The sequence below is a fragment of the Plectropomus leopardus genome, chromosome 18, assembly GCF_026936395.1.
Source record: "Plectropomus leopardus strain MGB_pleo_1.0 chromosome 18, ASM2693639v1, whole genome shotgun sequence".
NCBI classification, from domain to species: Eukaryota; Metazoa; Chordata; class Actinopteri; order Perciformes; family Serranidae; genus Plectropomus; species Plectropomus leopardus.
The window spans coordinates 29,942,042-29,966,768 of NC_142193.1; the positions used below are offsets into that span (position 1 = coordinate 29,942,042).

General features: G+C 39.7%; 1 protein-coding gene across 1 annotated transcript in view; it reads left to right on the forward strand.

Moving 5' to 3' along the window:
- Window positions 1-3,001: 3,001 nt before the first annotated feature.
- Window positions 3,002-24,727, forward strand: part of usp43b (ubiquitin specific peptidase 43b) — a 96,161-nt gene continuing 74,435 nt past the window's right edge. The window contains exons 1-2 of the mRNA XM_042504290.2: window positions 3,002-3,988; window positions 16,722-16,868. Of these exons, the coding sequence (XP_042360224.2) occupies window positions 3,362-3,988; window positions 16,722-16,868 (774 nt within the window). The 5' untranslated portion in view covers window positions 3,002-3,361. The remainder of the gene's footprint in view (window positions 3,989-16,721; window positions 16,869-24,727) is intronic.

Sequence of the window (24,727 nt, forward strand, 5' to 3'; positions counted from 1 at the left end):
GCTTTTTGCTAGTTTCATCACATCTCCCCTCTGCTGTCAATGACTGTGAAAAATACCACCGGCACATTTATATAACTTCAGTTTGTTGTAGCTGAGAAGTCATCCAAAATGTGGATTTAAAGAGACAGTTCACCCCAAAATCAAGACACATATTTTTCCTCTAAACTGTCATGCTGTTTATCAGTCTAGATTGTTTTGGTGTGAGTTGCAGAGTTTTGAAGATATCAGATTTCTGTCTTCTGGGAAATATAATGGAACCAGATGGCACTCAGCCTGTGGCGCTTCAGCCTGGTCAGCAGAAGAAACTGATGGCGTTATACGTTTCTGCAAACTTCAAATATGTTAAATAAGTTTCATATGTATGATATCAAAACTGACACTGTGTATGATTTGTGGTTGAGGGCGTAGGTGCAAGATTATAATATTTATGGTTATTTTTACGTGTTATTTTGTCACATCTGGGTCATGTGGTGTTGGAATATGGATATGAGGTCTCAGACGATATTGGCTTTTCAGGGCTTTTAGTTGTCTAGAGTGATAACCTATATTTTGAACTGATATGCACTAACAATAAAAATGAAAATCTTTTTTTCAGTATTTAGAATTTGGAATATAAAAAACTCCCATGCTGATACTTTGTTTGCATTTTTTAAATTAATTCATTTTTCTCAGCGATCATTAAAATAAAACGCAGATACAGATAATCAGCAAAAAACATCAGCTCCAATAAAAATCCCATCTAATCTCATGCTGATGTCACAGTGATTTAGCTTAAAATGCAACAGCAAAACCCAACATCTGCAAAACTTAACATCAACGTCCACACAATGTGAAATTCTCACATCATCGGACATTTAAAATATCGCCAACCCCGTTTTCACTTCAACCTTTATTTAACGTCTGTCCGTCATAGGGGTCAAATGTCTTTTTGACATCATATTGACATCTGGTGCCAGCTGGGCTGATAAAAAGAAAATACATGAAACTGCTCACAGGATGGTCTTTGGATTCTCTAACCAGGTCATGATATCTGAAAGGAGACATTGAGTTTGTTAGATGTCATTTTTGGCGATAAAAGAGTAAACCTAACACACGTCAGGGAAGTATGATGACTCCTGCTGGCTGGGTCGAGCCTTACATTTTGTTTTGGGTTATTGTATCAAATGCTGGAGGTACCTACATGCAGGATACTGACTACTGAAGTCCTCCGGGTCCTGCAGATATCGCACAGCTTGTTGCTCGCCATCGGCACAATCGGATTAATGTGAAACCTATTTCATGCAAGTTAAAAATAGATTGATTTGATCGGAGTTTGCATCTGCAGTGTTGGCTCACATGATCATGTGGCCTGTTTGGTGCACGGCATTGAGAGAGAAGATTATTATTGCCTTCTCATCTTTGAGGCCGATGATTTCGGAAAAGGAGAATCTTTGCTTGGTTGTTGACCGGCCTTCAAATTCATAGTACTCTGAGTGCAGGCAGACTGTGTGCACTCATGGCTTTTCTCTCAGCACAGAGTATTTTAGTTTCAGTTTTGCTCTATTCGTCATACGTGGGTTAACACGGGGTCGACAGTACAGTGACATGAGGCTGTTTTCTCTCTTGAAATTGAGCCTGCTGCTGGTACTCTGTACCCCCACCAGCAGCACTCTGAGGGGGAGCAGAGTAGGAGGCTCCCCTTCTTGGCCCAGACTCCCTCTTCATGTTGCATTAGCAGTGAGGAGGAGAGTCAGTCATAATGCTTGTGCTCACTGCTGCAATAAATCTGCAGTTTTTTTAGCGTTAGTAAGACAGGCCTGTGTGATTAAACGAATCTATGCACTGAGTAAAAGAGATAAGCAGTGCCGCTCCTCTGTACTTCATTGCTCAGGAATGATAGTAATAATCCAGGACACTGTAACCTGTGATAAATGCCTTCCAAGGCTTAGCTAATGAATTTTACTCTGCAGGCTGCCCGGGTCACACACATTCATACAAGACATGCTCCGTCCTTTTTACCCTAATATATTTATTTGACAGTTATAGCCAGTAGTTACTTTTATATATATATATATATATATATATATATATATATATATATATATATATATATATATATGCAAAAGTGTGCGTGTGTGTGTGTGCGTGTGTGTGTGTGTAAATAGATAGAATGTATATAAATGACTTGTTTTTGACATAAGTATCAATCAAAAAAAAACAAAATATGGAAATAATAAGACATAAATAAATAATAAATGTTGGAATAAATACAAAATTTAATACATAATAAAGTAATAAATGCAAAGATTAGGTTATCCTACTTCATTAACATACAGACACATACAATATTATTAGAGTAAATCAATTTTATGTACTGCTTAATTATCAACTTTATACATTTATGCATGTATCTACTGTATTTTACTGTTTTATTTTAAGATTTATCTATTCATCAATTTATTCTTTATTTATTTTTGCCTTTATTTCAACATTTATTTATTCTCATATTTATTTATTTCCATATTCATTCAATTATTTATACATTTATTTAGTTTATTTTCGTCCTCCATGTGCTTCAATCATATAACAGTAAAATGGTATGCTTTGATACATGTATCAGTATCAACATCAGAAACTGATAATGGAATATAATAAAACTGGGGTCATGGGGGAATATTTCTGCCAAAAAAAACCCCAAAAAACAAAAAAACCAAAGCAAAACTCACACATTTGATACTCTAAGAACCTTTACAGTGCTAATAATGTTTCTGTGCTTGTACTCAGATGAGATTTTAGATAAGACTTAAAGTACTGATATGGAGTAGGCTATTTTACACTTTGGCATTGTTACTTTTAGTTAAGTAAATGATCTGAGTACTTTCCCACCGCTGATAGAAAGTAAACTAAAACCCATTTCAGTGTCAGACTGGTTTGAGACGCTGACCACACGAGCCCACACAGCGCGCACTGCTCTCTTATCTCGTGCATGTGCAGGAAAGTGGGAGGGAGCAGCCACACAATCAGCAGCCTTTTTTCCAGGAGAAGTTGGGAGCGATGGGAGGGGAGCGCTCAGTGCTGCAGCTGGACGGCGGAGCGGCTCGTGCTGCGCGGGGCATGACGAGATGCCGCTGGTGACAGCGGCGTCGGAGCGATAATGAACGCCTTCAGTAAGTGCTGCGATGGATGAGGAAGGTTTACCGTCAGCGCAGGGCGGAATAACAGTGAGCTGTTGTGTCTCCTGGCTCCGCGATGGTGTCACCTCTGTGCGCTTTTCCCTCTGCTATCCGGACAGGGGACACTGGCGGAGAAGTGACACACCGGCGTCGGAATTTACGCAATTATCAGTCTGAGAATAGACGGGCGAGGGAGTAGAGGCGCCGTCATGGAGAAACACAGCAGAGTCAAGGAGGAAATGCCGACATCGAAGGAGGAGAAGCGCAAAGAGAAAAAGCCGAAATCTGGGAAGCTTTTCAGGAGGAAATCGTTGAAGTCTGTGGGGAGTTTTATGAACAGAATCATCAAAACTTTGGGTACTTTGACCCACTTTGGAGACGCTGACGCGCAGGACGCGGAGGACGACGACGGGGGGTTCCGGAATGGCGCACCTTGCACCCTGAGCGCCGGCTCGGGAATGATCAAGGAGGACGCACAGGTGACTTGGGACCGCGTGGTGAAAAACACCTCGAGTACGTCCTCGTCTCTGTGCACCGGCAGAGAGAAACTACTTTACCAATACGCGGACAAAATCCCGGGCGTCCTGGGGCTGAAGAACCACGGGAACACCTGTTTCATGAACGCCGTGGTCCAGTGTTTGAGCAACACCGACCTGCTGGCGGAGTACCTGGGGCTGGAGCGGTACAAGCTGGACCTGAGTCACACCAGGATTAACGGGGTGGTGAAAAGTGATGAGACGCGGCTCGCCAAGGGAGAAGTCACGGAGCAGTTGGCGTCACTTGTCAGGGCTCTGTGGACTCTGGAGTACACCCCGCAGCTGTCTGTGGACTTTAAGGTACCCAAAGTGCAACACATCACCCAAAAACACCAGTCTACAGGTGCACATGAGCTCAGTGCTTAAAGGGTAACTTTGGTATTTGTCAACTTGGGTCCATTTCCCCATGTTTTTGTGTCTAAGTGAGTAATAGGAGCAACATTTTTTTTTTAATTTATCCAATATCATGCAGAGAGCTCCTGCAAAACGGGCTGCAGTGTAACCACTAGGGGCAAATGTGCAGCGTCAATTTACATCCACTGAAAGTGCTTGTTTTTGCCACTGACAGGATCACATTGTTCTTTTAAGTGTCTGACAATATTAAGGGAAGGATCTCAACAGAGAGACCTTCCGACAAAGATTAGGATCCTTTTTGTTTAACTAGAAACAGCCTTGAAATCACCATCACAAAACCCGACAGACTCCATTTAAATAAACTGTATTTTTTTATCATAAAACACACACAATTCAAAGTCAAAAGAAACAAAATAACACTTAAATGATCACTATCTCTGGTTTGGCTAAAATAAACCCTCAATTTATCCGGTTAGATGTGAAAATACGCTGCTCTGTTCGTGATAAATTACTATTTTTTTAAATGAAGTTTTGTGGATTTGAGATGGCGATATCGAGGCTGTTTTTAGTCAAACAGAAAAACAAAAGTTGCCTGTTCTTGTCACTGACAGGATAACATTGTTCTTTTAAGTGTTTGACAATATTATGGGAAGGATCCCGACAGAGACAAAGCTTCTAAAAAGAGTAGGATCATTTTTGTTTAACCAGAAACAGCTTATATTAATAAATATAAATTTTATCATCATAAAGAACACTTTATTCAAAAGTATCAGAAATATATCATTAATAAAAATCATCTTTGTTTGTTTTTCCACTGTTCCAACAGTTACTAACTCTGGTTTACTTGAAATAAACTCCTAATTAACCCAGTTAGATGCAAATATGCCGCCTCTGTACATGCTAAAAATGCTGTTTTCTTAAATGGAGTTTGGAGGGTTTTGGATAGCAATTTTGGGGCTGTTTGCTAAACAACAAAAAGCGCTTGTTGTTGTCACTGACAGGCTCAAGTTATTATTATAAGTGCCTGGTAACATTATTTAAGGATCCCTACAGAGATTTACCTTTTGACAAAGAGTGAGATCCTTTTTGTTTGACCAGAAACAGCTCCGAAATTCCTTTCACCAAACCCACCAGACTCCATGTAAAAACAATTTAATCATCATAACACGCACTTCATTTAAAGTCAACAACATAAAACTCACAGAAGCTGTCTTGCGCCATTTTTCTACTGTTTTAACAACTCTAATTCTTGTTATTTTTTTCTATTTTTAGGTAATTTTCCTGCACTTTTTCCTAATTTCCTGATAATTTTGGGGTAGTTTCTTCTTGAGTTGCTTGCTGCCTTCTTCCCATGATTTTTTTTCTTCCCAGAAATCAAGCCAGTTTGCTCAGGTTGCAAAGTGTTAAAAAACTGTTGTTCCTTGTAGTCCCTCAGATACAAAAACATGAAAAATAGGGTCCAGGTTGAAAAATGCTGAAGTTACCCTTTAATAACAGAAAGCGGCTTTATGATGAAAAGTAATGGTGATGTTATAAAGTTAAGGGCAGTCTTACAGAATCATTTGTTAACATTAAATACTCTTAAACTACGTCTTTAAAGTGCAGAGTCGGCTTACTGTTTAGTAATCACATGTTGTGCACACTGACTGCTGTAGACACCACTGTGATATGCACGGTCTGAATGTAATGTTCGGACAAAGGACGATGTGTCATGTTTTACATCGTTTGCTCTAATTGCCAGCAGAATAGCTGCCGTTCTCTCCCACATGCAATAACAAGCGTGCACCGCTTCACCCTGTCACCTCGGTGTTTTCCTGCGAGGTGATAACGAGGCTGCTGTCACTGCGGTCTGAGGGCGCGGGGTCAGCAGGTGACTCCGTAATTACGACAACGAGCTCCAGACTGAACATCGCCCATAGATGCGTGATGACTTTAACTCTTCAACACCCGAGCAAATTGGCTTTATCTCTGTCAAAGACATTGGTGGAAGAAGGGAACAATGGCCCAAAACATCAGCAGGAAATTTACAGAAAGTTACAAGATAATGAACTGAAAATAAGCCAGAAAAAAAGAAAATGACCTTGAGAAAGGACTTTAAAAAGAAAAGAAAAAAGATATTGAAATAATACTTTTTTTGTAGAATAACTAAATACATGTATGATGATTAGATTTATAATTGAAATATTGCTATGATTTTGTTCACCTTATACCTTTTTTTCCCAATGTTTCTTTTTTTTTTTTTGACAAATTCACATATCTTTTCTAGCTGCTCATTGCCTTTTCTCCAAATAAAAAAAATGAATTGGAGCATTTTTCTGAGGTTTCAGAGGTTTAGACACTTGTGAAAGGCGTCTGAACACAGCGCAAGAAAACTGATAACGATCCAGGTATGAAAAGGTTTAACTAAATCATCACGTCCTTTGCAGCACCAACTGCTGTTTTATTAGAAGCACGGGTGACTGCTCAACTGTACATTCAGTTTATTAAGAAGTTGTGATGCAAAGTACTGTAACTCAGGGAGGAGATGATTTACTTATAACACTTTGCACGAAAGGATCTCCTCTCCCGGAGGATCAGGGCTGCGACACAGCCCTATCAGGAGACCCTCAGGCTTTCCTTTTCTGCCCACGCTGGAGATAGAGTGAGAAAAAAAAGCAACTGTACTTTATCTGCCTGCAGCTCTTTGCTCTGCATTTCTTTGAGCCATAGTTCAAGGCAAGAAGTAGATAATATGGAGCTGGGAACAAAAAAACTCCACAATGGATCTATTCTTGGAAATGCTAATTAGGCTGTAAGAAAAGGGTACAAGTGTGGCGACAGGAACCATCCTGACCCCCTACTGTACTGGCACTTTCCTCACACTTGAATATGTCGTAATGAGGAACCTGAGATTTGCTGTGTAGAAAACTCAGCCGTCACAGTCCAAAACAATTTTAACAGTAGGTGGGTTTCCATTAACCCTCAAGTTGCGTAAATTAAACTTTGCGAATATAAAATATGCCTAATGGAAACATGTCCATTTATTGCAAAAAAAGTTTTTATGCTCACATGAGGTGGTATTTCAGGTGAAAAACCATATTTGGCAAAACTGCAATGGAAATTTTAGTCTTTTCTAGGTCACATGATGTCTATGTGCTTGTCAGTAGGAACTGGCTCCCATGATGCAGCAGGAGCTACAAGAGCTGTTATTGCATCACATAACTCTGAGAAAGTTTTGAATCCACACTTCCTCTGTGAAATCGTGGACTATCAGCTCCCAGAAATCACTCAAACGTGGCTGCTCCAACAAATAAGAGGCTCACCTTTGCATTATTTCTTATAAAACACGCCTACGTGGCCTTGGATTGGAAATAATGACGCTAGTGCGGTGGCTGCAATAGAAATAAAGCTGCTAATGTTTTGGACATCGCCATGCTTCTTAGTTTTTTTTGTGAGAGGAGAAGTCGCAGTACATCCCTCGGTGGAAATGCAGTCAACTCACAATTGTGTTTTATCGACATTTAGAAAATATCGCTCAAGTTTTGCACAAATCTGTAATGGAAACTTGCCTATTGATTCTTTCTCTTTTTTATTCTGTTGTGGTCTCTGAAGGACTCGACCACCCGGGTCAACCAGAATCCGTACTACCAATACCTCGCCATAGGAATAAGGAATATATTGGCACGTAATCGATATTGGCAGATAAACATTAGATATCAGCATCAAGTGAACTTTTCTGCCGATCTGACACGCAGATGATGCTTTAACCCCTTCAATCCTGGAGTGACATCACTTTTCTTGTTCTGCATTTAAAAGCCTTTCACAAGTATCTAACCCTAATTGTGGAGATTTCTTTCAAAATATTGGAAAAACATGATTAGAAACTTGCAAAGAAATGTCCTGCGTATTGCAAAAAATAGAAAAAGGTGACAAGAAAATGATAACAAAATGAGCTGACGGGGATTATTAGTTATTAGAGAAAAATGTCCCCAAAACTATATTCATAATTCTCTTAATTACATATTTAAAATTATGCTACATTAAAAAATAGCACTGTCTTGAGGTCTTTTTTGTTTGTTTATTGGTCTATTTCCTTTTTAGATGCTTGTAACATAAATCAAGCCAATATGCTCAGGATTCAAAGGGTAAACAAAGACTTTCCACCATCGTGATAAGAGTAGACGTAATATGTTTATTCCACAACAGGAAAGATCAATGTTCTCCGCAATTAGGTGGAAAAACGTGTGCATATATTGGTACCAGCCAAAATGAGTCCAAGAATATCAGCATATTGAATATCAGCAACAAAAAAAACCCAACAATATCATGCATCTTTACTCCCCCAGTTCTACACTTTTATTCTCCTCTTATCTCACGAGACTCAGATATTTTCAGGACAGCAATCAGAGAGAGCAGCATGGAAACAACTTGCCAAGATTTAAAGATAGGTTCAAAGAAAAAAAACACTAAACACTCCCCCTTGTGTGTGATTAGATGTTTCCTGTGTTAGAGCACCCACACACACACACACACACACAAACACACACCGCTGTGCCTCTTGGCTGCGGTTTGTGACCGTAGGAGGTCCAGAGTTCATGCAGCTCAGGCCTTCTGAAATTGCCTGTTGAGTAATACCACAGCTGCCTGGAGGGAGGCTTTATAAAATAATCAGATCGCTCCGAGGCTTGTGTCTGAGAGGCAAAATTAGCTCCCAGTTGCGGGAACTGCAGACAGCACACACCGCTCATAAACAGTCCCCCTGAAAGCATCAGCCCTTAATTTAAATGCTCAATTAATCTATCGCTGCCTTTAGTTGATTAGCAGTCTTCACAGGCCTCCGAACGTCAGGTGTTTTTGTCAGAAGGGCATCGGGAAGGTTCAGCTAAAGCGGCCGGATAAAAGGACTACCTATAGCACCCGCACATGAATTTTGATAAGAAACGATAAAAGGACAAGTGTTGAAAGGGATCTCTTTTTTTGACGATTACCCTTCCAACAGGACGAACACTTTGCATTTTTTTTTATTTTATTGTAAATGAATTATGCTGTTCATGTACATGTCCTCTGCAAATGTGGGATCATCCTCTTTGATCAAAAGTTCTTCAAAGTTAATGAGTCAGCAGTGGCCTCCTCGCGGGTCAGCTGGCTGCAGAGTCCCAGTCAGGAGAAAAAACAAAACAACAAAGTCCTGGCGCGTACCTGGCGCTCTGCCACATACCAGCACCACCTGTCCTGTCGGAGCAGAGAGGTGCTTTTTCTATCGTCGTGTCTCTGCGCCGCTCGGCGCGTCCTGAGCTCCCCCTCTCACAGATGCGTCCCTGACGCTGCAGTCGAAGGGTTGAGTTTCTTCAACCTGGGAGCAGATGTGTGCTTTTTGATCTGGACAGTTCCTGTGCGTTTCTCTGCATCCCCCCTGGCAGGGCGGCGTGTTTGGTGTTTGCACAGAGAGGCCTGCACGGGGGACGAAGCCTGAAACTCAAACAGTTACTCAACAGCCAATTTATCGGTTTCCATAACATGAGAGGCCTGAGAAAGAAGGGAGTAGCCGGGCAGGAATGTCATCCTCCCGGCAGTGGATACTGATTTAGGAAAGTGAGTGTGTGATGTGACGACAGTGGGTCAGCTCACAGGTATGTGTCAATATTTGCCGACTCCTTGTTGATTTTTAATGATTATCTATGTTGCTGGTTGCAGTGAGTCAGATTAGATGTATAGTACAGCAGTCATGATGTTTTTTTGTTTGTTTTTTTAACAGTGTCTATAGGGGTTTTCAGTTATAACAGATATTACATATAAATTTAATAGTCTTATATGGTAAAACAAAGATGGTATACCACAAAATCAAAAGGGAGATCAAACCAAACAAAAATTTAAATAAACACACAAAAAATAATTAAATAAAATAACAAAAAATGAAGGCAGAGGTGATAAACAGATGTTGTTACAGTAGTTAGTGTACAGAAATCTCAAAGATTAGAGGGGCTTAATTTTTTTGTTACCAACTGCCTCGACCCCACTCCTGTCTTTGGTTTTATTGGTCTAGTCTGTACATTTACACAATTTAAGAAAAAGTCGAATTATTGTGTTTTTCTGACTAAAACTGGGCTTTTAAAATACATGTAAACGTGTTAGTCCCACTGAAATTGCACTAAATCAAATTTCTCAAAATCAGACTGACGCACCCAGATAATCTGATTGGAAGTCGAGCTTTTCCATCACGTAAACGTCTCAGTCAGACTTTAACTGGATTTGGCGTTCTGTGCGTGCTTCTAGTCGCGGCGCCGGCCTCCCTCAGATAGGGACTGTTTGTTATTTATGAGGGGGAGGGGTGCTGCAAAAAGGGTCAGGACTTAAAAAATGTAAGCACTAAAGAGAGACTTGAGTTTTGTAATTTTGGCTTAGGTGAGGGTCATACAACTTAAAAAGGTAGTATGTTATATTTAATTTAAATAAAAAAGTCACAATCCAGCCGCCCCCCTCCTCTGATAAATAAAGAACAGTCCCACAACACCAGCCAGTGGATGATGGCTACGTCCAGTATTTGTATGCAGTCTATCATCGATTTGCTCGTGTCCTAAAGAAACAATGAGCATGCAAAAAAGAGAAAAAGAAGTCAAAAAACTTAAAATTACTTAAATGAATGAGTGAAAGTTAAAATAGTAAGAAAACAGTAACATATAAATAGATAAAAGTGTTGGATATGGTTAAAACAAATCACTAATTTAACAGTAAGTCATCTAAAATAATGAGTGAACAGCTGAAACACTGAGCTAAAAATTAGTAGTTCAGCTGTTAAAATATATACCATTAGCTAAATGATGTAGAGGAAAGAGTGTTTTCCTCTTTCGTCTTTATCTCTTAGTTCGATGATTACACACATTACAAACTGGCCAGTGGCCATTATGCCACAGAGAGCAATAAAAAACCTCAATTATATCACTGAGACAATTGCCACCTTCAAAAGCCTCTGAAGGTAATTACTGTTATTACTTTGCTGCACAACAGCTTTAGGTTAGTGTGTGTCCGTCGTGCTCACGGTTAATAGCAACCCTGAAGGATTCGGGGGCATTAATTTGAAAAGGATCTGCTGTAGCCGACTGCACTGAGACTCCACCAGTCAGTCTGACTGAGAAACATCTGCTGTAATGTCGAGTATGACAGAATATAAACTGTATGTATGTGTGTGAAAATACATGGAAAACTTCCAGAGAATACATGTTTAAAGCTGTCAGAGATCAAGAGAAGGCAAGAAAAAACCAAAACAAACGGCATAATGTAAAAATGCAACCTTCTCCTGCAGCTCTCTTGTCTTTTCATACATGTAAAATTATGTTACAGAAGAAAATAGATACTTTTTTCAGCAGCAGTCACTTTCTTGTTTGTTTTTAAACTTTTTATATTTTTAGGCAATTTCTTGTAAATGTGCAAATTTTTTTCTGCTAAAGGAGGGATAAAACATGAAAAAATGTATTCGTATAACCATATTCATAATAATAATAATAATAATTTCATCTGTAAATTTATTTTATTATTTATTTTTTACTTTTTTTAAAACATTTTTTCCCTTTATTTTCAGGTAACTATTTTGTCACAACACAAATCTATGTCTCATCATTATTTTATTTTATTTTTCTAAGGAGGGGGGAAAATCTTTCAGATCGAATATTAAAGTGAAAATATTACATATTAAAAATATGTCTCACAGTACATCTGGCTCTTAGGTTCACGTTGCTCAGCAGAGACAGGCAGCTGTCCAGTTGTATCAAACAAGCAGCTCTATATTTCCTGTCGTATTTTGCAGTCGACCTCTCTTAAAATGATTGCAGAGATCTGTAGTCGGATTGCAACACTCATCACTTTTTGACTTTGAGATCGAAGAGGCAAAGGAAGCTTCACTTTCACTTTCAAGACGAGATCAGAGGAGAAGATTAGAGAACCTTATCGCTCTGCCAAGACTCCACCAGCAGTTTTTCTCTGTTTATGAATTTTTATGTTCACTTTTTGCACTTGTCAGTAACTACATCTCAGAAGAACGACTTTGAAGACGCAGTGCTGGCTCCACTGCCAACGATTACTCATTATTATATTACCCTGCTCTTACTGAACAGCCCTGTTTTAGCTCGATTTGAAACAAGAGTTGATCTGAGTAGACTTGTCTGCTCTATCTTGTGTTTAATCACCTGCAGCTTTATATTGTGCTGCACTGGAGAAACACTTAGCTTCATTTTGCTCTGGGACTCTTCAGTGCTTTTTGTTATGCCTCTGGGTTTGGGATAGACGTGGCCGGAGGCATTATACTTTAAGGTTGTTCATCCATTTGTCCTTTTCTTGCAAACGTGATATCTTAAGAACGCCTTGAAGGAATTTCTTCAAATTTGGTAAAAACATCCACTCTGACTCAATGATGAACTGATTAAAATGTGACAGTGTCACTGTAACCTCTTAAAGGTCAAGGTCACTGTGAACTCTTCTGTCCCACTCTCGAATGTGATATAAATAATTTAAGGAAATTTGTTTTACATTTGCCACAAATGTCCACTTGGACTCAACAAATTTGGTCAAAGGTCAAGATCAAATTGACCTTGCGTCCATCTTATTTTGTGAACAAAATATGTCAAGAACTCCTTGAGGGAGTTACCCAAATTTGGCACAAACACCCACTTCTCGTTCTCAACAATAAACTGATCAAAATTTGGAGTTCAAAGGTCAAACCAGTCTGACCTTGCATCTGTTTCATTTTTGTAAATGCAATTTTTCAAGAACTCCTTTAGGACGTTTCTTCAAATTTGGCACTTGGACTCCACAATGAATTCATAAAAACTTAGAGGTTAAAGGTCACTGTGACCTTGTGTCCATCTCATCCTCGTGAATGTTATATCTCAATGAAACCTTTAGGGAGTTCCCAAAAATTTGGCACAAACATCTGCTTGGACTTGACAATGAATTGGTTAAAGTTCAGAGGTAAAGGTCACTGACCTTGCGTCCATCACACTCTTGTGAATGTGATACTTCAATAATGCCACTAGGGAATTTCTCCAAATTGGCGCAAACATTCACTTGGAGTCAACAATGAATTGATTAAAATTTGGAGGTCAGAGGTCAAGGTCAGTGTGACCTTGTGTCCATCTAAGCGATATCTCAAACCATTTTGGGGAGTTTCCTCAAATCTGACTCAACTAATTAAAAACTTGGAGGTCAAAGGTCACTGTGACCTTGTGTCCATCTCATCCTTGTGAATGTTTTATCTCAGTGACACCTTTAGGGAGTTCCCAAAAATTTGGCACAAACATCTGCTGACTTAATGATGGACTGATTAAAGTTTGGATGTCAAATGTAAAAATCACTGGGATCTTGTGGCCATCCTACTCTTTTTATAGTGATATCTTAATAACGCTGTGAGGGAATTTCTTCAAATATGGCACAAACGTCCACTTGGACTCAGTGATGAACTGATTAAAGTTTGGAGGTCAGAGGTCATGGTCACTGAAACCTTTCGTCTATCTCAGTCTTGTGAATGTGATTTCTTGTTAGTGGTTTGAGGGAAATTCTTTACATTTGGCACAAACGTCCACTTGGACTCAACAGTGAAAATTTTGAGGTCTGAGGTCGCTGTGACCTCACACAACATATTTTTGACCATAACTTTAGATGCCATTGGTTAATTGTGACAAAATTGTACACAAGGTTAGCACAGGATAAATGAAATAAATAATGAAGTGTTGATGTTTTACATCCAAAAGGTCAAAGGTTAAATTCACTGTGATGTCATAATGATCTGCAAAAACACTTTTATTACTCAACGTCATATCCCAGGGACAGAAGGGGAGACATTTGGTCAGATACTGAAATGGTGACACTAATCTTGGTTGTCCATGTTGAAACTGTGCTGATTTTGTAGATCTTTGGTGCTACAGGTTTAAAGATGTGTGTGCAGCATCCGTGTTTTTACAGACATCGATATAAACTCTTAGTGCATCTTGACTGGTTCACAGAGGCATGCAACCGGAAGGCGGCAATTCTAGTGAAAGAGTTTTTTAAATTCAATATCTCTGCCCGTCTTTTTGAGAATCGACCAGCAGCTCCTCAGCGACAGGCCTCTCACTTCATCATCAGACATGCTACATCACGTTGTGGTGTAATAGCTATAAGAGGCATATCACATATTAGTGGATTATGGAGCAATGATTACAGTCTGCTGCTCCCTCTGCTATAATCTCTCATCACTGCCTTTGCTTCTGCATGCTGCCAGCTGTGGTTCATGCAGCTAATTCCCGCCTAATTGAGTCGGGTGCCATTCACATCTGAAGTCACATTATACTGAGTGTGAGCTAAAGTAGTCTTCAGCCTACTTTTAAAAACGAATGTTATTCACACTTCTTTTATAAAGGCAAATTTCTCCAGATATTTACTTTCTTGAGAAGGAAAGGGGTAATGCTTTCTGACAGTTAAACTTTATTAACAAGCATGTTTTTGAGACAAAGGCATATTTTGCAAATCCAAAATCTGAAATGACTCTGCATCAGTCAGAGCGTGGGCCAGGTGGAGACGAAGGAAGCGTGAAGAGCGTTAGTGCAGATTTGCAATTCTGGGATTCCTCTGATCAGCGTTCTGTGGAGAAGGGGTAGAGCTGCCCAGCACGCACACCCGAGCTGTCAAAACCAAAAAACAAGAAGTGCTTGAGATTCACATTTTTTCGTTGGAGAAATCTTTTGCAAGGCTGTGTTTTTTGGCTTCTCCAGGTAGCCACTACGGCTTTAATTCTAACGAGCTGTCACATTATAAAAGCCAATTAAAACACCACAGTGTTTGTTTTTCAGTGAAGACAGAAATGGGACTCTCTAGATGAAATGAATATATTCATGGATTGTTACAGCACTGAGCCATTTTCCTTGCTTATGAAATAACGTCATTTAGTAATTATGTAGCTGTAGGCTATACAATAGGTGCCTAAAAATTCACCTCAATGCAGGACATTATGTTTTTATGCTCAAGTGTTTCTGGTAGAGGACCCCAAATCCTCTTTCATACATGTCCCCTGCAGCCTACGCCTTTGCTGTTGACTAATGTAGCCCAACAAGCAGAAAAAAATGTTGTGATTGTACATTTCTGCAAACTACAGACAGACATTTTAATGATTATTACGTTGTGGATACATTGAAACTTGTTAATGTTTTGTTGGCACAATATAAGATGGAAGTGCACTAATGTCTTGGAAAAGTAGAATTTCCGCCTCTCGGCTGTATGCCTCCGTGAACCAGTGAAATTGCTCTGTTACGGTTCACATCCATCGTAACCAGTATCTAAAAATCTGTACAGTCAGCACTGTTTCAAGATTTGTGTCACCAGCTCAGTATCTGACCAAATGTCTTCCCTTATAATCCTCAGATATGAAATTGAATTATGGCCAAAAAAGTGTTTTTGCATAATATTAAAATATAACATTGAGGTTGACCTTTGACCCTTTGGATATAAAATTACATCACTTCATTGTTTTATTTCTTTTTTTAGACAGCATGAATTCTTGAGTTAAGGCCAAAAACATGTTTTGTGAGGTCATGCTGACCTTTAACCTAAAATCTGAATCAATTCATTCTTGACTTGGACGTTGGTGCCAAATCTGATAAAAAATCCTCCAAGGTGTTCTTGAGATATCTGGTTCACAAGAATGAGACGGATGCAAGGTCACAGTGACCTTTGACTGCCAAAATCTATTCAGGTCATCCTTGAGCCAGCTCGAACGTTTGTGCCAAATTTGAAGAAATTCCTTCAAGATATTCCTGAGATAATGTGTTTACAAGAATGGGACTGATGCAAGGTCACAGTGACGTTTGACCTTGACCTTTGACCACCAAAATAAAATCAGTTCATCATCCATGTGGACGTTTGTGGCAAATTTGAAGACATTTTCTCGAGGTGTTCTTGAGAAATTGCAATCACAAGAATGGGACAGATGGATGGACAACCTGAAAACAGTGTCTCCGGTAGGGCTGGGCGGTAAATTATTACACTCCAACACACCATGGTCAGTGAACGATGAGGGCAAAAAACAAACCACAAAAAGAAGCAGAATAATTGTTCTTTAATCTTAATGAAAAAAAAATGTTCAGTTAATGGTGATATTGATTTTAGGTATGAGGTTCGGACCTTTGCTGTGAGTAAATTTTAGTAACTGGACCTCTTTGAATTTTAGTAGAATAGGTCCTCCAGTTGGTGACGCCTGTTCTACAGTATATTTGTCATGTTCAATGTCTGACAGAAAATAAATATTTAAACCAAAATTAACCTTATGATATCTTCATATCTCACTTAGGAGTCAAAGGGAACCTTGACACAAATAGTGATTTGATGTGTATCGCGTTATATATTGATATCGACTGATATAAAAAAAATATCGTGATAAGACTTTTTTTTCCTTATCACCCAGCCCTAGCCTCCGGCCACAACTACTGCTGGCACGAAGGCATAAAAAAGAAACACTTTGATTTCAGCTCTCCCTGCTGAAAAATCGGTGCTGAATTGCTACAAAACACCCACATTTGGTGCCTAAAAAGCCACTGGAAACAAAGCACTGACTCGCTAAATCGGGCTCTAGTATGAAACATAAGAATGTAATAAATTTGTGGGGTTTTTTCAGAAATGTACAATGCCAACCTTTTCTTCTGTTGACTGTGCTGAAAAATGACACTTCTCTCCTCTCTAGACTATAGTGTCCAAGTACGGCTCACAGTTTCGTGGTAACTCCCAACATGACGCCCTGGAGTTCCTCCTGTGGCTGCTGGACCGCGTCCACGAAGACGTCGATCTGGCCTCCCACAATAACAACAACAGGATCAAAGCTCCGGCAAAGGTAAGAATGAAGCTCGTGTAGTAACAGTTAACATGAGCAGGAATCATGTCGCCCTCAAAGTAACATTTTCTAATTAAAGTTCACACTGAATGCTTAATTGATGCATAACTAATACATGACTCATTATGATTAAACACATGAATTCATGCATTATATATCACAAACTCCTGTGGCGTGATACCGAAGCCCTAATATTTCATGTGATTACACAACATCTAATGGATCATCATTTTGGGAATGTTTAAGGGTGACTTTGGTATTTTTCAGCCTGGATCTTATTGTCTCATGTTGTAACACCTTTACCACCAAATTTAGCATATTGGTTTTATTTCTTCAAAAACATGGGAAAAAGGCAACAAAATGCACACAAATTACCACAAATATATAGATTTAGATAATTATATATTTTAGAAATTAGGAAAAATGTCCATATCTTTGTATATATCATAATCATTTATTGAAAATTGTGTTACAGAATTATTGTTACTTTTAAGCATTTTGTCTTTATATATATATATATATATATATATATATATATATATATATATGTGTGTGTGTGTGTGTGTGTGTGTGTGTGTGTGTGTGTGTGTGTGTGTATGTATATATATATATATATATATTTTTTTTTTAATTTTCCCTTTTCTATTTTCGCTAATTTTTGGTAGTTTTTCTGCATTTAATAATAGCAGCTCAGAGTGCTTTACATGCCAGAGTGCTAAAAATTTAATCCTTATAATATATATAAATATATACATTTAAAAATAAAAGAATCTAAAAATATAAATAAATAAAATAAAAATAAAATCATTATACAGCACATGGATACCATTACTGTGGAAATAAGTTGCAGACAGGCCAGAGGTTGAAGACAAATAAAAGAAATATAAATAAAAATATTTAATATCAGCCAACAACAGTAAAAACAATAAAAGCCCATAAAACAAGTTAACCAGACATAACAACGATAAAATGCTATACAAATAAATAGAAGGTGGAATTAACTAAAAGCAAAAGCATAGAAATGGGTTTTGTTTTGTACGTTACTGATAAGAGAGACGTCCAGAAGTCTCATAATTCCACAGACTTTATCGTCACAGTGAACTCTCCAGAGGTTACCTCCTGGTCTCAAAATTTGTTCAGCAGTGCACTTTTCATGCAACCGACACCAGTGTGGCGCTCTGAGGTGTGCGACCTTGCTCTGTGTCTAATGCTTTGCCCCGTGGAGAAGGCGAGTGTGGCGATTTGGTGTTCGATTCTCTCTCAGCACGTCTCCTCCTGGAGGTAGGCCTGCGGGCGCGCTGCATCCCGATACTCCTCGAATGGAACTTTGAACTCCTCTGCTGTGAGCCATTAAGGCAGAATTTTCATGTATTATTAAAAGCATGTTTTTACTTCTGAAATAGACATTCCTCCTTTTTTTGTAGTTTTAGCGGGGTGATAACCAGTGGCATAATTTATGAGAAGCGCTACACTTACTGTTGGTGAGTCATTGCAAATAAATCTACTCAAACTCAGTGCCCTTTGTTTCCCCGAGGCGGTAACTGCGATGATTTATTCTGTTGTTTCATCATTATTGGATAGAGAGATATCGAGATCAGGAAGTCTTGCGCTCCCAAGGCTATACATCGGATTATTTAAGGTAGAACACGCCTTTTTTTTTTTGTGAAATTCTTGTGACCGACATGCACCCTTTTCTTGCATTACGTATCAATTAAAAGGAAGAAAAAGCTTTTTTCTGAAAGGAGCAGAAATGCACCGTCAGCGCAGCATATCATTACAAAGCCAAGGTCATTTTGAAAAGTTGGACGAGTCTGTGGGAGGAAGCTCACTTCCTTTTTTCTGGCTTAAGTGTTGCATTAGCTCCTTTTTTCACCAGCAGTTGATGTGAGTAATTAAATGACACATTGAGACGAATTCGGTGACAGTTAGAGATGTAATATCTGTGTGTGCGACTGTCTGACACAGTTCACCTTCGTCCTCTGTAGGCGTCCAGCTCCTCCAAGTTTCATACATCTCTGTTGTTCATACTCTGATATACTTACAAGAGCAGAGCCTCCATGTTTCTGCAGGCTGAGTTGCTCTTTACAGGGTTTGTATGGTCATGAGAAACCTGGAAAAGTCATGGAATTTGTAAAATCAAAATTTCCAGACAGACAAAGACAACATGCATGTTTCTTTTGCATGCATGTTTCATGTTTTTTTTCTAATTACCAAAATTGTTAAAAAAAAAAAAAAAAAAAAAGTCAATATTTTTCTTTTAAAAATATTTGGTGTTTTTTCTCTTTAAATATTTTCAAAGGAAAAAAATCACCTTTAAATTTTTTTAAAAATCTCTAAAAAAAAAAAAAAAAAAAAAGGCCAAATTTTATTTCTTTAAAAATCATTTAAAGAATTAAAGGGGAAAAATGCCAACATTGTTTCTTTAAAAAGCACCAAAAAAGAAAAAAAATCACCAAAAATGGCTATAAAAATGTAATTGGCTGTAATGGCTATAAGATAAATATAAATTCACCCATTCATAGTTGTGTGCCCCGCCCTTGAAGCCAAAATAAAATTCATAAGTTCCTCCACAGTGTTTAAAAAATTATTTGACATACCTCCACCTAGGGCTGGGTGATATGGAAAAAGTCTTATCGCAATAATTTTTGTCAAGCTAAAAGGTGACTGAGATATGAAGTTATCATAACCAGTGATGCACAATAATGATTTTTTCAACCGATACTGCTAAACCGATAATTTCCAGCTTCTCGTCGCTGATACGACACCGATGACCGATAATTTCTTTTGTTTGTTTTTCATTACCTGAGGTTATGAAAGGCTGAGATGTGACTACAGATAAATTTGATTTGTGCATTTTCAGAAAAAAAAATTTCAGACAAAAAGTTGGGAAAATTGCATTTTTGTAAGAGAAAGTCATTTTCAAGAGCAGAGCCGGCGAAGAATGAGAGCGGAGCGGACATGGCTTGAATACGTTCTATCGACATTCTGTCGACGACATCTCATATTTTAATCGAGGAAAAGTTATTTCGTGACTGATATTGATATCGTTTTATCGCTCAGCCCTCACAAATTACAAACAGTCCCTTAGTTACATTTAGGTATTCAGTTCTAAACTTGTTCCTTATTTTTATTTTTTGAGATGATGTAGATTATCGCATTTGAGTCTACAAGAAAAACTACAGGTTTTAGGCTGCAAAAATACGCAGCATGTTTACGGGTCCTTAATCCTGTCCCTTTAGCAGCGATATGATGGTGTCAGCATCATGATTCATTTGACTGGAGAAATAAATGGGTGTGTGATGTCTCCTTTAGAGAGAGTTAATTTTAACTATATCAGAAAAAAATCCTGCCTCTGATTGGATGAAAGTCAACATGTTTGATATCCAGCAAATTGATCTAGCCAATACCAGCTGGAGTAAACACAACAGTGGAGATGACATCAGCTCAAATAAAGCTGAACTCCTGCTGTGAAACACAAACAGTGACCATTTGTTTATTAAGGAGTGGAGGCAGGGCGGAGGCAGGACAGAGGCAGGAAGGAGGCAGGACGGAGGCAGGACAGAGGCAGGACGGAGGCAGGACGGAGGCAGGGCGGAGGCAGGGCGGAGGCAGGACGGAGGCAGGGCGGAGGAAGTGTTGGATGCATCTAAAACACGTTATCAAATGCTGTGTAGGATAAACCGCCCAGGAGTTTGGTGTGAACTTAACAGGCTCAGTGAGTCTTGTATCCATGGCGACTTAATTGTCCACTATGCAGGCAGTAGCGTCCAAATGCCACTTTTGGCCCGCCGCCTCGAGTTGACAGTTCTTGCCCAAATTCTGCTGCACGCTCGAGCAATCAAATCAATATACAGGGCCTGTCAAACAGATCCACTATCTCAAAATGAAATGGTGGAAATGAAAAACTTTATTGGCACTTTGGAGACGTGCAATAATGAACGCAATGATGGAAACAAGTAAATCAATAACAAAAGTAACACCTGCACCTGACCTGTGGGGTCAGATTTGGCAGCTCAGTCGCCAAAGACAGAAAATGTGTGTTTTTTGCGAATCACTTATACTTTGCACTTGCACATTTCTTACGTATCATATCAGTGTTTCCAAAGCGACGTGGTATATGAGGCTGCAGACAGCTGATCAATAACACCAGTAGTGATTTAGCAACCCAATATTACTGTTATTCTAGTGGCTTTTTAAGGCATGAAAAATGCTTTTTTACTGAGACATCGCTGTTTTTTTCTGCAGGGATAGTGCCCACCTTTGATATTTTGAAGGATCGGTCTCGTCTCGGGCAGGACGTGTTGAGGTTTTTGCTGCTTCTTTTTGTGTGTGTGGGAGGCACAGAGCTGTAGGAGAGAGAGGGAAAAACAAAACAAAGAAGCGAGTCTCAGGCTGGTGGCTAAAAAAATGAGACAGTTTATACTTGATGTTCGTGACTGAGTCAAAGTCAGCTTTATTGTCAATTTTGGCATGTATGTTAGACATAAAGGAATTTAAATTATGTTTCCCTCCATGCCCATGGTGTGAAGAAGTACAAAGACAAAATAAAGAATAAAAATATATACATAGAATTAATTAATAAGGCATTAGAAAGAGAAAAAAGACATATTGTATTCACATACCTAAATATGTTGTATATGTTTTCACGTGTGTGTAGTGTGGTGGGCGCAAAAAGGAGGATTTCATTGTATGAGGTTAATATCAAAAACAGTACAGCAGCACAAACCGTTTGTAGTGCACGTGGGACAAGCTGTGATGCATCAGTTATATTTACATATTCACCCACCCCTCGTTCTGTTTCTGACTTTTGATACTTGAACCACGTCCAAACGACAGAAGGAACCCCACTTTTGGGTACGAGCTCCCCCTCGTTTTTAGGCCGGTCGGTGTCTTTATGTTTGTTGGTTTGGTGCTGTGCATTGTGTTGACGCCCCCTCGACCATGTGGACGGACGCAAAACTTTATCAGATGACATACATGGGATTAAACGATATAGCATAACATGAAACGCTAGACGTTTTTTTTATCATCAGATGATATATTTCATCATATCGCAGTTCCCTAGTGTCGAGGTGTTTCTTCCTCTGATAACTTCAAGGATGAAACGATGCATTTGAATTCTTTTTCTGGTGTAAAGTGGAGGATCATTGATTACGTGCACTCGCTGCAGCAACGTGGAGTGCTGAACTATGAAACAAATTTCTCAGTAAATGACTAACCTTCATTTCAACCTTCTTTGTGGTCACAAGTTGTCAACCGAAAGAATGAAGTTGCAGATACAAGAAGTGTATGCAGAGTATTTCACCTAAGTTTGACTAGTGTTTAAGTGCACTGATGCAACAGATTGTCTGTTTTTGCTGGAGCTTCAGTTTTGTATTAAAGATTCAGCTGCAGCATTAGCCTCCCGTGTACAGTCTATGATTAGTCCACTCCCTTGTTAATCTTTGTGCCATTTTGTGGGACTGTGAAAACCTCTGACGTGTTTAATTAGGGATCATTTCAGAAGAATACGCAGCTGTAATAGAATATTCTGCATATGAATAAATATCCCTGGCAGTGAGAGGGAGAGGGAGTGAAGGGGCGAGCAGCACCGTGGCCTCTGTCCAGAGCAGAAAATCTCTTGTGACAGTTGTCTCTTATGTTTGTCCAGGCCCTCTGCCATCAGCCAGTGTGGGCTCTTTGCAGACACCAAGGTTGTCATGGATTTCGGTTTTATCAGTGAGGAAACATGCGGGCAGATAGGCCGCTGCTCAGTATCAGGGATGGGAGGGAAATCATTCCAGTAATTCTGCCTCCCTGTGAATCACAGTCGACTCCTCGCCGTATTCTCTGCTCCGTCCCTCTGGTCGCTCCGACACACTGCACCTCTGTGAGACTGTGCAGTGAAGATGTGGTATGTGGGCTGATATCTGCGCTCCACCCACAGAGGAGCTTAGTGAGGGGCAGCGAGGGCCTCACGGAGGGCAGGAGAAGGTCTTAAGAGTCTGTGTCAGTCAGTACGTTTACATGATGTTAGTTATACAAGTTTAGTGGCATTATCATTTAAGTACGACTAAAACACTATACATGTTAACAAGTTAGTCCGACTTAAATCGGACTAAATTGAATTTCTCAATTTGGATTAACACACCTAGATAATGCTAATGGAAGTCAAGCTTTTTCGTCACATAAACACCTCAGACGGACTTTAACTGGACTCAGCGTCCTGTGCCTGCACCTAGACGCCGCGCCGGCCTCCCTCGGTGGTTAGAGATAGGGACTGTTCATTACTTCTGAGGGGGGAAGGGGAAGTCTTGGTCGGTGACATGAGTCGTGGAAATAGAGAAGGAGAAGGCAATGTGAATGAGGATGCTATCTTTAAAGATTTATATTATGTATGTGAATTAATTAAAAGTGTTTTTTGACATTGACTTTAGCCATCATGTTTTTGCATTTAGGATGCTTTTTTTTAAAACAGTGCAAGTTTTACTTCTGTATCAAGCAGCAAAGTAGCACGATATGTTGGGAGTTAATTTGCCTTAGAAAACACTGCACGTCCTGCGATGTGACCATTGCACATGCACAATGTTGTTCCTGAAACAATATATCGTGGAAAAAGTGAAACTTATGGTCAAAATTCTTACTTTAATAACTCTTATTTACATTAGCTTCACTTGTTTAGTGAATTAAAGAGTGACAGTCCCTCAAGGACTCCTGTTTGAGAACCACTGGTCGAAATCACGCTCTAAAACTTTAAAGGATCATCTTTGGTTTTTGACGGTTTGCTTGTTGGTTCACTCTGGTGGTGCTGGCTGGCTCGGTGGAGTCATGTGGGGTCACAGTCGGGCTGATGGGAGGCGTCAGCCCCGTTTACCAGTCCTCGCACGTCTCCTCTCACAGCCAAGGAGTCCGCGAGCTCCGTCCTCCTCTGCTGCCAACTCAAGAGCCTGTGGGCCGATGCTAATCGTCCTTAAGCATGTGCTGTTAGTTCCCACTTAGCCCAGGAGAGCCAAAGAAAAAGTTTGAAAGAGGGACGCCCCCCCCCCTTACTGCCCCTCTCCGTCTCGGCCCCCTCGGGCTGGATATGTAGACGCAACCACCGAGTGTCAGAGTGTTCGGCGCTGAGGTGTTTTGTATTTGTAATGGAGGGTGACAGCTCGCCATTCTGCACACACACACACACACACACACACACACACACACACACACACACACACACACAGACAAATACAGATAAACACTACACACAGCCCAACATTTACCGTCGACTCCCTGTAGCTTTGACTTATGTGGCGTACATTCTCTCCTGGTTTGTTGATTGTTTATCTCTTAGGAAACACAGTGTGAGTTTGAATCTCTCTCTCTCCCTCTCTCTCTCTCTCTCTCTCTCTCTCTCTCTCTCTCTCCCTCTCTCTCTCTCCCTCTCTCTCTCTCTCTCTCTCCTATATGAATGTGGCTCTTTGTGAGTCGCAGGAAGAAAGAGACACTTGTTGTGCAGCCTCAGTACAGAGATGGCGAGGTGAGACTGAGTGCTCTGCAGCAGCGTGGATTCGGGTGGAGGAACAGTAAGCAGTAGTGACAGCAGGAGAGAGAAGTTACTTTTTTGATTCTTCGTGAACTTGCTGTACACGCAATAAAATGTGGCTGTTTCACATTTAAAAATGAGCCTGGTCATGCCATGCAGGGCGTTGTTACAAAACAGTGCCTTTATGGACAACAGATCAACAAAAGACTGAATTCATCATAATCAGGATAGATGCATGTGACAGTTTTTGCCTGGGCTTTAATGTTCAGGTTATCGACTGCATATACTTAAAAAGTTTTACTTGCAGCACCTTGACTGAAGAAAACAGATACTGCACGTTGAGAGTAAGGATGTG